The following is a 16,420-nucleotide window of genomic DNA, read 5'->3' as shown; positions in this document are numbered from 1 at the left end:
GCGTATAATATACACTAAACAGTGATTTCAGATATTCAATACAAAAGTTTTTGAAGGGATATAATATGGAAATACATTTTATAAAGCGGATATATCAAACTTCGGTTCTTTAAAGGATGAAGTAGGTACTTTAATTTTAAATTTTATTTCAGTCAGGTTATCGTCATCAGATTGGCAAATAATAAAACGCACATTCATTATTTAAACCCTTTATTTGGCATTGTTTTATATCAAACAGCTGTAGTTTACTGGTTAAAAATAGATTTTAACGAGTTTTCTTTTCATTTTGTCGAATAAAAACGATTATTAGGTAGGACGTCTCAGTATTTTAACGATTTGTAAAAAATAAGTGCAAAACCCAGTGTTGCATTTTGAGTATTAAAGCCGAGTCTCGCGAGCGCGTGTTTTGCTCTACGCCATCAACAAAAACATGTCAACATTCAACTTTTTTTTATAGGCAATTTTCTTATACCATGTTCCGTGGCAACACAGTATATATATGAGCTAAAGCGCCCCGATTACGGTAACTTTTAACGTCAACAATCCAGACACGCTTCTCGATTCTGCGATACGATTGGTCGTTCAACAGCGTAAGTCAGCTGTTTTGACCAATCATATCGCAGAATCGAGAAGCGTGTCTGGATTGTTGACGTTAAAAGTTACCGTAATCGGGGCTCAGTACGGAAACTTAGCCCTTTCGGCGAGTTAAATACCTACACTTCAACTGAGCGTTAGGGTTGGCACTCTTAATATTTATAAAATTAATAAGGTTCTTACTTACTTACTTATTAAAACGTTTATTTAGTTTTTTTAATTATCAAATACCTAATGGAATAAATTAATTGACTAAGTAGTTAACAAAAAAATAAAACGTTAATTAGGTTTTATAATGGTGGCAATTTTGTTCGACGTTTTTTGTAGGCAATTTTGTTGAATGTTGACAGGTTTGGTTGATTGTGTAGGGCAAAACAAGCGCTGGAGACCCAGTTTAAGACGTTCATAATATTATTATTGCATCCTTTTAGTGCTAATGCTTAATTTTAAAACAATACCATACAGTTTATTTGCGACATTAATGTAAGGTAAGTTTAAAAGCCTCTTCTTTTAATAAAATGTAGGTAGATACGAGTAAGTAGGGTTTTATCCGGAAAAAATTGGAAATATAAATTCATATTTTTTTTTGTAAGCTGGTTTGAAAAAGTTTCTTTTTTAATTGTCCTATCCGGGAATACCCCGAAAATAATCTGAGTCAACTACTAAAGTCAATTTTATTATTCAATTTAAAACAACATTTACAAATAATATTACGTTTTTAAGCTATAAATCTATTAAGGTGATTAAATTGAGTATTTTATGAAAGCTTATTAGCTAGGTTTCTACCTTAGTAATTAACCTTATTAAATGAGCACATACAGAAAAATACATCTCTTAATTTATATTATTTTCATAGTATTACAACTACCTACCTCAATAATTTGGCAAGAACTCCATTAAGCATCTATTGCATTATCATAATATTTTCAGTTTCACTACACAGTAGGTATCCGCAGTAATGTTATGTAATTAGTTGAAACTTCTAGTTATTGACATTTTTGGGTTTTATAACAACCCAAGCGAAAAGTTGGGATTTCAAACCCTCACACTTATTTCAATAACATAACTATTTCGTGAAAGGAAGGAACATTAATTTATGTAAACCACATTCTAAAGTAGTGGAATTTAATTAACTCTCCTTAGATAATTAAGTAATCACAAATGCACTATCTATTTACAAGTATACACCTCTACAGTCTTAACGCAAGTGTTGCACTCCACTCGACAGCACCAATGGAATTTGCAGCCGCACCGCTCTTTGATGGTGATTTTCTTGGTGTTATACCCGCGGCCGCAGCACAGAAGAGCGCAGCCGTCCATGCCTGCTGAGGTTCTGTTGCATTCACGACCAACTGTGCCTAGGGAGCCCTGCGAACGAAATTATTTTTTTATTTGTATGTTTCGTAAGATACTTCGTTTCGTAGTCGGTGAATTCTAGTGATTAATTAGTGTGGTGGATATAGTGTAATGCCTTCCTAATTAATGCTGCATGTGTCATATGGTCAAACAAGACTGTATGTTTCTTTAAAAGAAGATAAATAAATAAATTATGGATTGTTTATTCTTGAACTTGGGTAGAACTAGGAGTATTCAGCTATTTTAAAATAGACAATTCACCATCATTTAAGCTAAAAAACGGGTTGCTGAGGCGCAGTTTGCCTCGCTGGGAGACTGTCACTTCTGTCGCCCCGTCGTACTTATAATAATCGTACTACATATATTTACCAAAGACTCGTTCCTAACGCAGTAGTTGGGCGACTCTTCGAGGTAGAGCAGGTCTTGTGCCGTGGGCAGCACGAACCGAGGGTCACTGAGCCTCAGCTTGCCTCGCCGGGAGACTGTCACTTCTGTCGCTCCCTCGTACTTTTCTTTTAAATAGTCTCCTGCGAACATATTTTATTTATTTATTACAACAATACAAAATGCTACAACAGCAACCTATGGAAAGCTCGATGCGTGAGCTCTCGAAAAAGTCTAAAGTATGGAACGAAGATTCGGCAGTACCTATACCAATGTAAACAATATAGACGAGGCGACCTATAAACAAGTGGCTCATCAACAATAGAGTATAAGAAGACCTCTAACTCCCTGTTCAATAGACCGATGACAGAGATCATGTTAATTGATGCTCCTTAGTAGAATGGGTCAATATTGTGATATCAACAATGTTAATGTTACGAATAGATATACCTACATAAAGACTTCATTGTTCACCATAAGGAACTCCCAAAAGCAATAGCATTCTTCAGTGAATGCCTAATCAGATTTTACGATAATTACACGCCGAGCGCGCCTCCACACCGGCATTAATAAAGCCATTTAATTTACACCAACATTATTACCTTTAATTACGACTTTAGTGCACTAATAAAGGTCCATTAGCATTTTTTTACGATAAATAAATTAAACGCGCTCGGTTAGACGTGCCTTTATGGGCGTGGGTGTTGATTTACACCGCCACCCGCGAGATGGCGTGTAATGTTTTGTAAATAATAATTAGGGCTATTGTGGGAAAGTTGAAGTAATATGACTTGTAAATGCACATTGTATATTTTTGTAACAAATAGCACTAATATTAAGTGTTTGGTAAGCCAGAATCTTTCATACATAGTAGGTACCTTGTTGTGTAATTAAACTCTAGGTCACTTGGGTTCAGACATTGAGTCATTGCTGTGAAGGCAATAATTGTATTTTTTTTTGCTTTTGGCATGGTGAGGCAGTCTACTATGATATTTGCTGTAACATTTTATTTGAATAAAATATTATTATTATTATAAAACTTTATTGCACAATAAAAATCATACAAAAGGTGGAATTAATGCTATTTAAGCATTCTCAGCCAGTCGACCCCTGGGTTATGCAGAAAGCTGTGAGTGCGAAGGTAGAGGTAGAAGGGTAGAAGTTACAAAATATAACACAATGAAATAGTATTCAACGAGAAAATCGACTTAAAGCATATTTTGTAACTTTTATACAATAGAAAGAAGCAAAATAATTATCAAACAACTTTAACCCACTCTAATCCAGCATCAACGCTAACTAAAGTACCAAAAAACAATATCTAAGCGAGTCTTTTAACTCTTCCATTAGTCGGCAACCACTTTTTATAACGGGTCCAAATGGGGCCATTTATATCCCTTTCACACGGAGCTACGGACAATGGACCCACCCATTGATATGACAACGCCATTTAATAACTAATCATAGTCATTAAACATCAGTTTGGGCAATTAAAACTAGCCCGTAGTTAAGGCGAAGCGTCTGTCGTAATAAACCTTCATCAAAGATTTTTTCGTAGTTATCCTTTTCTTTGGCTAAAATTAAAGTTAAAGTTTTATGAGTTTACGCACCCATTTACCTATATGCTCAACAATAGAGGACCTATACATTAACCTTAGAAGAAAATGAGTAAAAGCAAAGATGAATGTACCTAACTCACATCGCGATCGCGATTCTTTTAGTTGTACAAAAAAAAAACTAAAAGATCTAACAATTTAATTTACATTTTTTGCAAATTGAAAATGACGAATTCGCCACTGGTGCCGGCGTCCTTGGCAATATCCGGCCTTGTACGTTCTCAAATGACAAAGCTATGCCTTAATAAAAGTTAATCAATCTTTTTATTGATCAAAGTCCCTTTGTATGCTAAGATAATTATGTGTGCCAGCGTGAACTGACAGCGGTCTAATAGCCACTCATTAACTTTCGCCACTGTATCCGAACACAATGGACCATAGACTAGCCGGCCATTATTTAAATGATGGTCACTTCCCGCTATTTTTATTTAAAAAAAAATGTTTATTTTTTCTTTTCAGAAAAAATGTTTTACTTACAGTGAAATTATGGTTATGGGACCACCCAATGATGTTTCCAAATATTAAAAGGTCAAATGATTAAAAAGAGTAATAAAAAGAGGAATTTGGAGCTCATTCGTGCCTGAACTAATCGGACCGTAGCTGCGTAGTTGTGCCGTAACTTTGGTAAGTCATAAAAGTTAAGCTAAATTAGTTTAAAAAGTATCAAGCAAGGTAGGTATGGTTAAAATAATATAATTATGGTATGCCATATACTGGTCTCATTTCGGAGTTCATAACACTGCATTTACTAGCACTGGTGAAGGTCGGGGAAAAGTGCTTGGATGCGGGTATAGCAGGACTGATCTTGTGTAAATCCTTGAGGGAGGCCTTTGTCACAGTAGATAAATCATATATATGAATAATTACCGAAGGTCGCGGTAAATGTGATAAATTACTCACATTTAACAGTGATTATTTAATAATTCAACCTTAGTATTAACAAATATCATAAAAGAGAACAACATCTTGTGTACGTGCTCGTGTACAGCCAAACTTTTGAACGTTTTGATATCATATATTAATATAATTTGGCATAATGAGTTTGGAATGTTTCTTGCATAATATTACTTTTCCATGATGCCTATAACATAATGTTTTGATTTAAAGTAAAAAATAGGTTAAGGTGCGGCGGGGGTGGCCCTTGGGCCACCCCTAAGCCGCCTATTTAGTTTTATACACACATAAATGACCTCATATTAATCACTTTTACCAAATCATGCGGTAATTATTCATAATAACCGGCGATTATTCATAATTTTCACATTTATCACTTTGACCGTAACATATATACTGTGCCTTTGTCCAGCAATGGTCGTTATTCAGCTGAAACGAATGAACGAACACTGCATCGCACGAATAGCGTACCATGGTTCACCAAATTAAATCATTTTCTTCCTTTCATACCTCCATAACCGTCTGCATCGCTAGGCGTTCCGCTTGCTTTCAGAAGCTCACCTGTGTGATTCCATCATCACCCGGTGCCTTATTGATTTTCAGCTGTTAGACAGCCGTTCTAAGGATCTGGTAAAGGTCACGAGGAGCATCTAGATGAGGTCACAGGACCGGTTTGTTGTGGAAATCCGTGAGAGCTTTTGTCCAACAGTGGACGTCATATTTTGACTATTAAACGCAGTGGCCACCTTGGTGGTTTTACCACCAGAAATGGCGCTTTTTCAACGCTCTTGGTGGTATGTTTTAATTATTTCTGGTGGTTTTTAGCGGTTTTTTAGAATGGTTTTTTAGCGGTTTTTCAATATGGTTTTTAGCATTTTTTCAGTATTCCAGTAAGGAATGGAACACATTTTTGAGTTTAAACGAACGAACGGTATAAGTATTGAGGACTCACCAACTTCCCTGAAGGTAGGCAGCTGTTCCCAGCACGTGACGAGGCTGCACGACCCTGACACGCCGTGGCACTTGCACGTCACGCGGGACTTCTTGATCACAGCCTGTGGGATAAAAGTAGTAAGTAGGTACTACATTAATATCCATGGTAAATGCATTTTGGCTTTGAACTTTAAGACGTTTCGAATAAGGCTTAAATTCATTGAGACACGGGCACTTGGACGTCACCCGGGAGTGGACTTCTTGATAACAGCCTGTGGGACAGGACAGAAGAACAATACAGGGTGGAATTTTGTAATGCCACCTGGAGGGAAAGTAGCGAAACATTGTTGTTTTGCAGCACATAATTATTTCGTTTGCTGATGACCGAAAAATGTAACAGCTTATATCTAAGAAAGCAAAGCACTGACCTATCGAAGCGACAGAAACGAATGCCAATAATTCTTCTTTACATCAAACAAAAGAGATTTTAAAATATCTTACTAGTGATATCTGTTCATCTGCTAAGGCTTTGGATCAAGTAAATTAAACTTGGGATTAAATATGTCTAAATATAGCTGTATTAACAGGCTACGCCGCAGTGACACAGCCCAAGAAGAACGGCCAGCATAAACAGTTTTCTTCAAAAAGATCACGTTGGATAAATCGTTCCTAGTTTGTTCAGGACATTGCAGAGTAACTAAGTAAACTTTGGTTGTTTGATTGAATCAAGTTGTTTGAAATGAATAATATTCCGTGCTTTGGAAAGTAAAATTCGTGAGCCCTAATTAAATAACAATTATCTTCGGATATTCTACACAACACTAAGAGTATCTAATCTAATAATCCCAAAGCAAGCAAACTTGCATTATTTTATTTTTTTATTTAACTTGGTAAAAATATACTTAAGATTTTAAACTTTTACGTTGCGTTCCATTTCAATTAAAATAGTAAGACGCAGCATCGCAGCCGAAATTTCAAGCCATGAGTACATAATGTAACTCATTAATGAACGTCGCGTTAAGACCCGTGTCTTACTATTTTAATTGGTAAAAACACACGTTGAACATTAGTTTCATTAAAATGAGATATCTTAGATATGCGTGTGCTTTTTTTATTGTGAAGGGGGTTACAGACATAGCTGGGCATTAACTCGTTAATCCGTTAATCGTTAATTAACGAAGTTAACATTTCTATTAACGGATTAACTTTTAAGTTAACTTTAAAAAATGTTAACGGACTCGTTAACTTCCGTTAAATTATCCTAAGTCCGTTAATCGTTAATCCAGTACCTACTATTTACCAAAAAGATAAAGCAGGCACGCTGAAAAACACTAGAAAAACGCGTTCTGACAAGTACGTTCGGGCTTCCAGAACCCAAAACAACAGTTTTTGTAACCAGAACGAAACGAAATTAAAATGCAATTTTATTATTTATTTACAAGCTTTATATTGACTTTTTAGTGTGTGTGGGACAAATCTTGCAACTGAATTTAAGACCAGTTCTCAACCGATTGAGCTGAAATTTGGTATACTTATGTAAGTACGATGAAAATGCAATGTTATGGTACCATTAAGCTGGTCTGATGATGGAGTCAGGAGGTGGCCATAGGAATTCCTAAACGAAACGGTGGAAAATTATCGACTTTGGGTTTGTTGGATTTGTCTTTTCGAGCACTTTGGTGCTAAATTGCATTGTAATTGAACCAAGGCTGTGAGATTGAGATACTATAGACTAAGAGCTGGTGAACGCCAGACCTACGTCATTTTATAAAAGCTGAAAGTTTGTCGGCGTATGCTCCCAATATAGGTTAGAATGTTGGTGGATTATGAAGTTTGGATCATCGTTGCTTTGGCAGCTATCCTAAAAAAACTGTCTGGCAAGGAGTTGGATCTGTCAAAACTGTGTGGCTGATGTCGAAACAACTTCTAATCATTGCCCAAATATTATACATAAAAATCAGATTTTATGGTATAACGTAAGTAGAATTACAGTCTATTGAATATACTTACAGAAAAAGCCACCGTAAAAGTTAGGCTTACGTTATACCATAAACGCAGATTTTTACCATAAACGCTAAAATATTAGGGCAATAATTAGAAGTAGTTTCCTCATCAGAAAGACAGTTTTGACAGTTCCAACTCCTTGCCAGACAGTTTTTTTAGGATAGCTGCTAAAGCCACGATGACCCAATCATTATGATTCACCAACATTCTATCCTATATTGGGAGCATACGCTAAAAAAACTTTCAGCTTTTATAAAATGACGTAGGTCTGGCGTTCACTAGCTCTTAGTCTACTACTAAAAAGTGTAAAATTAAATTATTAAAATACTTTTTAAAAAACAAGCTTTTATTCTGAAATGCAGTTGTTACTAAAACCACAGAATAATAATAAGTACTCTAAAACGAAAAAAAAGAGGAATAAATTCCGTGCGCGATACAAGCTTTCGAAATTATTTGAACCTTGCATACAATTACTTTTTTCGTTTTATTATCATGTGTTAACGGATTAACGATTAACGTTAACTTGCGTTAAATCTTTCTAAATGTAACGTTTTAACGTTTAACGAAGTTAATTTTTTTATTAACGGTTTAACGATTAACGAAGTTAACTATTTGATTAACGGTGCCCAGCTATGGTTACAGATTAGTATTTTTGTATGAAATGCGATGGCTGCTACTCACAGGCTGTGGTGCCGTAGAACTAATATCTCGTAAGTCGGCTGAAGAGGGCTTAATCTTTAAATTGTTGGCTCAGGAGTGTTCAGCAATGAATTGAACTGCGTAAGACGGGGATTTGTCTTTAAGAGCTTACGCTGGTATATTATTATTACACGATGCATATTAAATTGAGACTTTGTATGTCAGTAGTTTTGGTGTGATTAAAGGTAAACGTTGGCAGAGGCTTACACGTAAATACTCAGTGATTTACTTATTGGAAAGTTTACTAGATATCATTTTCGGCAAGCGCTTATGCCCACGCTTTTCGGCGGTTAGAATGTAACAGCTGAAGATCATAAAATGAATAAAAGATCGGGAAGAACAGGTTATTATAGGTACATATAGTACGTATTGGGGAAGGAGTCCTATGTCTAGCAGTGTCTTATTAAAATGAAGTAGATTTCACCTCATTTCACAGTATAAGTTTTTGATTTATTATGACCGTATCATCATCACCCGGCGTGACGCTTCATCCGTTGTCGCAGCAGGGATGTCCACTGGTTTTTAAATTACACTCGGGAGACCCTAAAGGAATGCGCAGATTTATCGAAATGGCACGGCAAGGGATTTTTAGGTGACGAATAATAATGTACGAGTATGTACCCTAAAGTTTTGACGCTACGGTTGAAATTGCAATATAGTAGTAATGCCGCTTTGGTAATCCTAAACATGCCGTGGCTTGCTAAAACCATTGACATTAAATTTCAGCAATCGTAGCGTTGAAACTAGAAGGTATTCGTCAAAAATCCCTTGCCAAGCCAGCATGGAGGCGGATTTTTCTCGTATTTCGTACTCACTCACCCGTCTACCAGCTTCGTTGTTGTGCCTGTTCATAAGCTGACGGCCCTGCTCGCGACTGCCTCTCTTCACCTTGCGCTCTCTCTCGCGGATGTCCACGAAACTCTCTGTGAACCTGAGAATCATGATTTGTAAAGATGGCATCACAATAATTCACAACTCGCTTTCGACTCGATAGCATCTTATTGAAACCTGCTTATAGGAATACCCTGGAGACTATTTCAGGGAATCATTACCACTTACTTAGTTTGATTTTAATAGATCTATACATACACCTATTTATATAACAATCAAAACCGTTTATAACTACGCAAAACGATACTGTGTGTAATAAATGTAGAGAGCTGGCGATACTGTGATATACATTCTACATCTACGGGTTTTTCTAAGCACACCTCCTAACTATCCGTTGCCAGTCTTGGCTCCTGGTACTCCGAAAGCTTTTCCCAAGGGTAGAAAGAGAGGGTTAATCTGAAAGAGAGGGGTGAAGCTTTCCTCACCCCTTGACTCCGCCCACTTGGCTACGAATATCGATTCGTAGTACAGGGAATTTGCTGATGAAGAAAATTCGTATCTACGTTAAACTAATTAAGATTGGTTTTGTAATGTGAGGCTATTTTGGATGGAGAAAATGCGCGGGAAAAGCTCTCCAATATTTTGTTTATTTTCTCTTTAATATTTTGTTAAGAAAAACGGTTAAGTATTTTAAATTACATTAATTACTATCGCCTTTATATGATTTTCTAGTGTTTTCTTCATTTAATTGGAATTTTAGTAGGAAAGTTGAAGGGTTGCCCTAACCGGCAAAAATAGCGAGGCGGATTAAACACCCCTTTCGACCTATGAACTCCTGGTATTTGATAACGGATTTAAGCATTCTTAACCCGCTAAACCCGGGTTATCCGGGCTTGGCCCGGATTAGCGAACCGGTTTCGTTTTGTATACGGAATAACAGGTATTTCGTTAGAAAATATTACATGACAACAAAGTATAATACAAAAAGTGAATAACTACATCTTTATAAATAAATCTTTAAATCTTTAATTACGAAAGTGTTATTTCTGTTAAAACTTTTGTATAAATTACTTTTGGACCTTAATTACCTAATGAAAAACACAATGAGCGAAAATTTCCTGTTAAAATCTTTAAAGCATTGAATTGTATTTTAACAACATTATTAGAAATATGTATTTTTACACATTTTCAACAAGTTCAACACCGCAAGAATCCAACCCCAACCCTAAATTCTCGACATTCTTGCGATTGCTTCGCACCCTCTCTAGTTCATGTGCGCCTGGTAAGAAAAATACTCGAATGCGGGAAAATCTCCCCTACGAAGCGGCTTTTCAGAGCGCCACAAATTCTTGAGCGCATTCCTAACATTTTCCACCTACGGCCGATCATGCGCTCCTGGTAAAGAAAATTCAAACAGACAAATCGGAAAAGCTTTTTTAAAGTATTCCAAAAAACTTAAAAAGCTCCACCACGACCACGCTGGGAAAACGTTTTTCCTACCCTTTCCATGTGTGTGTTCTAAGCTCCGCCCACTTCACTTTTTTATTTTTCACACACCCAAAACATGCGCATTAGTTTTTTTGTTCGCGTTTGTTCGACGTTTTTCCGACCTTCTCCAACGTTATACGCTCCTAGTATTCAAGGCTTGGATTTTTACAAACCCTCGTCTAAGAAAATCCAAATCTTCTTTTCCCGTTTTTCCCAGCTCTATTTTTTAGGGAACGTCTTCAGTGAACTGGGAAAACTCCAAACGTGCAAAGCGCGAAACGCGGTATTTAACTGCTGATGGTTTATGTGATCCTGGTACGCCAGTTCGAAAGTGTGACGTTGCCATGACGAAAAACTTGGCGTTGTCGGCGTTGTCGGCGTTACCATGGCGAAAGGACGATCTTTTGATACGAGTATCCTCGCTTCTTTGCCTCCCTGGTACCTTCGACTCGAAATATGCAGAAAATTCCATGTTTTTGTGAAAATGTACCTTAAAAGAAAATAAAACAACTCATTTTTTTATTTTCTTTGTTGTCTGCCATCATTTTTCGTGGAAATGTCCTGCAATTTCCCTGAAACCACTTCGATTAGGGTGGGGAAAGTGAAAACGTATTCGATGCGCCACTGAAGGAGTCTTTCAGTTTTATGACCTCCTGGTATACTGAGGCGCGCCATGAAAAAATACAGCCGGTTACCATTTTCATATGAATTATTTTATTTATTTTTATGAACATAATATTTAAACTGTAACCCCAATATGTAAGTGAGTGTCTTAAATGTGTATTGCTGTTGGTGTATCTTTATCAATAAATAAATTAATAATAAAGAAATAAATGAACAGATATGACATATTGTAATAAATTTTTAGAATATTTAACATTTTGAATGAATTGAAATAAACACATTTTCATTTTCCTGGTTAGACAGAAAGATATCTTTAGGTGTGGTATTATTGTGAAACAAAAAGTTAAAATATTTTTTTTTGAAACGAGTTGCAATGTACTAGTTTAGTCAGACTATAGTGCGATAGACCCTAAATCTACATTTTTGAACGATTAATACTGTATTTTTGACCAATTTAATGCGAGAAATTAGGGTGGTAAATCGATCTACGCTATTAAAAAATTGACTATTGTCGATGGTCCATCCCATTTATAGTAAGTTGAATGCTGAAAGTTTTCACGTTTTGGTCGTACTATTTCAATTCACCCTTTTGGTACGTGAAAAGATTCTAGAACCGCACGCTTGGCAGCAGATATTCATTTAACTACCATTCCATTGTTAGTGGGCAGTGGACCTTTTAATTTTTATTTTATTTTGAGGTATATGAATTAAAGAAAACAAATTACAGTACTTCAAATAAATGTTTAAATGTAAAATGAATTTTATAAAACTTCACGAATTTGGGACACTTTTCTGCTGAAATATACTGAACATTGAAATTAATAATACTGAAAATTCACTCTGCTTTTCACTCAACCCTTACTCGGTTTCAGCAGATAACCCTTTCGCTACGCGAAAAAGTACTCGGAGCACATGACTACAGAGGCGGCTACGGGATACACTACGGCGTAGAATCGCCCGTTGCTACGGGTTACGGGCTGTAGCTACAGACAGAGCTTTTCAGGGAGCTTTGCTTTACCCGACATACGCGACAGGTAAGTAACACATACATATTTTATGATGTGGCGTGAAAAAAGAGTTTCAAAATATGTAATTGTGTCTGTCTTTTTTTTTTTTAAGAATTAGACAATGTTCTGTGTAAACGGCGATTGCAGACATATTGGCAAAATACAATTAAAACCCATATTTTACACAAACTAACTAATTTTAAATGAAAAATTTACGTAGTAGTAATTTAATAGTACAGTTAAAAAAATATTTTATTTAACAACGCAGTTAAAATTCAGCCCATATTTAACGTAAGTGCGCCTATTAACGACCCCCCAATATTTGTATTCTATTACCGCCCTATTTTTCTTTCTTTCATAAAAGACATAATAACAGGTTCCAGAAAACACGTTACCTAAAAAATATCTAGATATGTTTATTGACTATCAAAACGATTAAAGTTTGTGTTCGTAAATAACCAGTAAACGGAGTTATTTGACATTAAATGGGACGCGCCCGCAACGGACGCACTTTTCATACTGACGCGCTCCCAGCTACTTAAGGTGCACCTTGTTATTAATTAGCGATTTTAACACATTTAAAATGAGTATACCAACATGTTTTTGCATAACAATATTAATTCGTACTTTAATTTCCTTAATAAACCCTCAATATAGCCCTCTCGCTGTATTTTTGTGGCTTAAATACAATTTTAAATAAGGGCGGTAATAGAAACACTTTTAATAATTTGGTTCCTAATAACGACCCATGGCGTTGTTAGAATTTTGATAACGTTTTTTATTTTAGTATTTATATCTTTAATTACGCATTTAACCTCCATTTTATTATCTTGATCGATTCATAAGAATATTTCACATAATTAAATCAATTAACGCCATACGTTAATTGTCATAGGTTTGGCATAAAACTGCAATGAACATTATAGAATATCTCTAATAATGTATGGCAATAGATTTTATAAAAACCTGTTAGGTTCTAATTAGTACCTATTTGATATAAAATAAAACCTAATAAAAATGATACTTCACTGATCACGTCTTCATTAAAGTAGTTATTTTAGCTGGTTACTGATTTTTTTTACGGTCGCTAATAGAATAATGTAATATTCATACTGGATTCTATTACCGCCTCATAACTATAACGCCACTTGCGAAGACTTTAAGCCTGTATTTTGTATATAACTAACATTTATGACATGACACCAAACCAATCATGCGTTATCACAACTACTATGTAACTTTTTAAGATCTTTTGAATAATAAAAAAATAATTTAAAATAATTATACAGACAGTGTCCAATTGTTCATAGTTTAAATTAAAATACACAATTACACACAATTAAAATCAACCAAAAACTATTTAATAATTATAGTCAAATTAAAAATAAAATATTAAATGAAAATTAAATTTTGTTAAAACTCAAATACAGTTTAAATAATGACCCCCACTACTCACTAGAACACCGGGTACCGCGTAATCAAGTATAATAGAGGAATTTATTATTATACTATTTCTGCTTGATTATTTATTTATTTTCGAGAATCGTGCCTTTTCTCTTTTAATAATAAAACAATAATAACTTGAAAAAAAAAACCAATTTAACTAAAACTAAAAGCAAAACAAATTGAACTTGAAAAATCAAGTGGTTCCCGAGCCTCTGAGCGGGAATCGAACCCGTGCCTCTTGGAATATACCCAATTGAAGAGCAATATTCTTAGCGGTCGGTAATAGAAACAGAAAAAACGTTAATAGAAACACACCTCGTCTATAGGTCGGTAATAGAAACAACTGCTTTTTCAGATCAAATTGCTATTTATTAATTATTGTGTGATTGTATACTCATTGTTACTACTTGAATTCAAAGATTACTTCATCATTGTTATAAATAAATTAAAGTGTCTTTTCTATCACCACGTCTTATATCTAATTTTCTAACGTTTATCCGAAGTCAGCTTAAACTGGCGGTAATAGGCGCATTTACGTTACTCCATACAGCGCCACTCACCCCTTTTCAGTTTCAGCAGTAACCCTTTCAGAACGTGAAAAGCTACCAGGGCGGCAGGAACGCTGAGGGGTGGCTACGTGCTACGGCTACGTTGCTACGAGCTACGGACTACGAGCCACCAGACACCCACCCCCTGTACGAAGTATAACTTGGCACCCAAGTTAAAGAATAAATTATGTCGGTTTACGAACGAAATCTAAAGAGAATTGAATTCAAATCAATACTTGTTTTACTCATCAAAACTAGTTAGAGGTACTTTATAATTGCTTACTTATGTTTTATAATTTTAGCTTATCACTAACACTCGTACTAATGTAAATACGAGTCATATTACCTCTATGTATACTCGCATGCACAATGATAATTGTGCGAAAGCGGTCAAATACCTGCGTTGTTATAAAAAACAATGTAGTAGATTTTATCGGACTAGTAATGCCATAAATTTTGAATGAGATAATTATTGTAAAGTGGTAAAGTGGTGAGTGTAAAGTGGTAAGTATTTATTTTGAAGCATATTTTTCTTGTTACGTCAGTTCAAAATAAATGCAAATGTCTCTGGTAGATATTGTTCAAAAAGTTTCTGACTGCTATATTCTGCGTATTTATTGTAGAGTTGCCCCATTTTCGTACCGGGTTAGGGAGAAAGCCTTACGTAGAGCCGACTACCGCTCCACAACCTATGCTCGCCTGGTATCCGACCTGTCTCTAGCCATGCTTGACACCCGTGAGGATCAACTGACAGCTCTCATTTGTAACTTTCACGTTTTCCGTTTCGTTCAGGTAACGTTTTATTAAATTATTTGTTATTATTTTAGAACTACTTTTTTATTAATAACTTGTTGGTATGTTACACTGGATATTGATACACACTGTTTGAGATATTGGTATGTGAGAGAATGTGGTATGGTTTCAATGTGTATATTAATTACATATTAATAAGTTCTTCCTTATTATTATAATTAACGTGAAAATTATAGATATATCAAAGAAAAAACCTTACTTTTCATTGTAAACTAACCGAGAGCTTAGATGAGACTTAGTTAATTCAATAAGTTCTTATTTTTAATTAATTGTCTTCGTCATTTGCTAATGCTACGAGCAGGTAAGGAATATGCAGACATTTTTCATGCCCGAAGAGAGCAGGTGAAATTTTTCCACCTGTCTTACTTCTCACCTGGATACCAGGACATAAGGAAGCTGCAGGAGTAATCGGGAATTTTCACGTGGGCTCCGTTTTCAGGTAAAACACGCACACATTTACAATTCTACGGTGTCTCTTACGTGCACACCTTGGAAAATCACCGCAGTGAGAGTGAGTGAGATGGGATATTGTTTCCCTTTCACCTTTGGGGTTGGGGAAAAGCGAGGGTCGTAACGCCCACATTTTCACGCACACAAATAGCTTCCTACTAGACTCATTCAGGTGAGTGTTGTAGTGTGCGTGTCTCAGGTAGTAGCGTAGCTCCAGGTGACTGTTGCGGCCCTGGTACACAGGTGCGCAGTGAGACAGGTAAGTTCTACCTGACACTTCGAAACGTTCAGGTGAAAAGGAGACACCGGCATCGTGATAATTGAAGCGATAGAAATGTTTCTCTCGCAAACAAATCGACCTTACCTTTCCGAAATTAATTAGGGCTTTTGTACCTTTTGTGGTAAAAGCAGTAAAAGTTTGAGAATTTAGCTACGAATTAGTTATCTTTTAAAAAAGATAAATGAGAAAGTTAATTTTCGTAAAAACAATAACAATTTGCGTCAATATTGGCAGGTGAAATCTTTTCATTCTATCGAGTTTTCCGCGGGGAAATTTTCGATAAAGTGGGGGAAAAGTACCAGGCGGGCATGAGTCGCAAGGAGGTTGCACGACACCGATCCGGGTCTCCGTGCCCGGGAGAGGACGTATTTAAATAAAATAATAATCTCCTACCAGGCTCTCAGAGGTGCCGAGGAGGTGTATCATAGAAGTGTTTACTAGTACGGACTTCAA

At 35.8% G+C, this 16,420-nt stretch overlaps 1 protein-coding gene across 1 annotated transcript in view; it reads right to left on the bottom strand.

The window, feature by feature from the left end:
- Nucleotides 1-625: 625 nt before the first annotated feature.
- The window catches only part of LOC135083377 (protein Wnt-5b-like), a 49,075-nt gene continuing 33,280 nt past the window's right edge, over nt 626-16,420 (bottom strand). Inside the window, exons 5-8 of the mRNA XM_063978116.1 lie at nt 9,300-9,411; nt 5,797-5,899; nt 2,320-2,477; nt 626-1,962 (exon numbers count right to left, since the gene is read on the bottom strand). Of these exons, the coding sequence (XP_063834186.1) occupies nt 1,765-1,962; nt 2,320-2,477; nt 5,797-5,899; nt 9,300-9,411 (571 nt within the window). The 3' untranslated portion in view covers nt 626-1,764. The remainder of the gene's footprint in view (nt 1,963-2,319; nt 2,478-5,796; nt 5,900-9,299; nt 9,412-16,420) is intronic.

Source organism: Ostrinia nubilalis, chromosome 23 (genome assembly GCF_963855985.1).
Source record: "Ostrinia nubilalis chromosome 23, ilOstNubi1.1, whole genome shotgun sequence".
NCBI lineage: Eukaryota > Metazoa > Arthropoda > Insecta > Lepidoptera > Crambidae > Ostrinia > Ostrinia nubilalis.
This window is presented reverse-complemented; position numbering and strand designations above follow the sequence as displayed.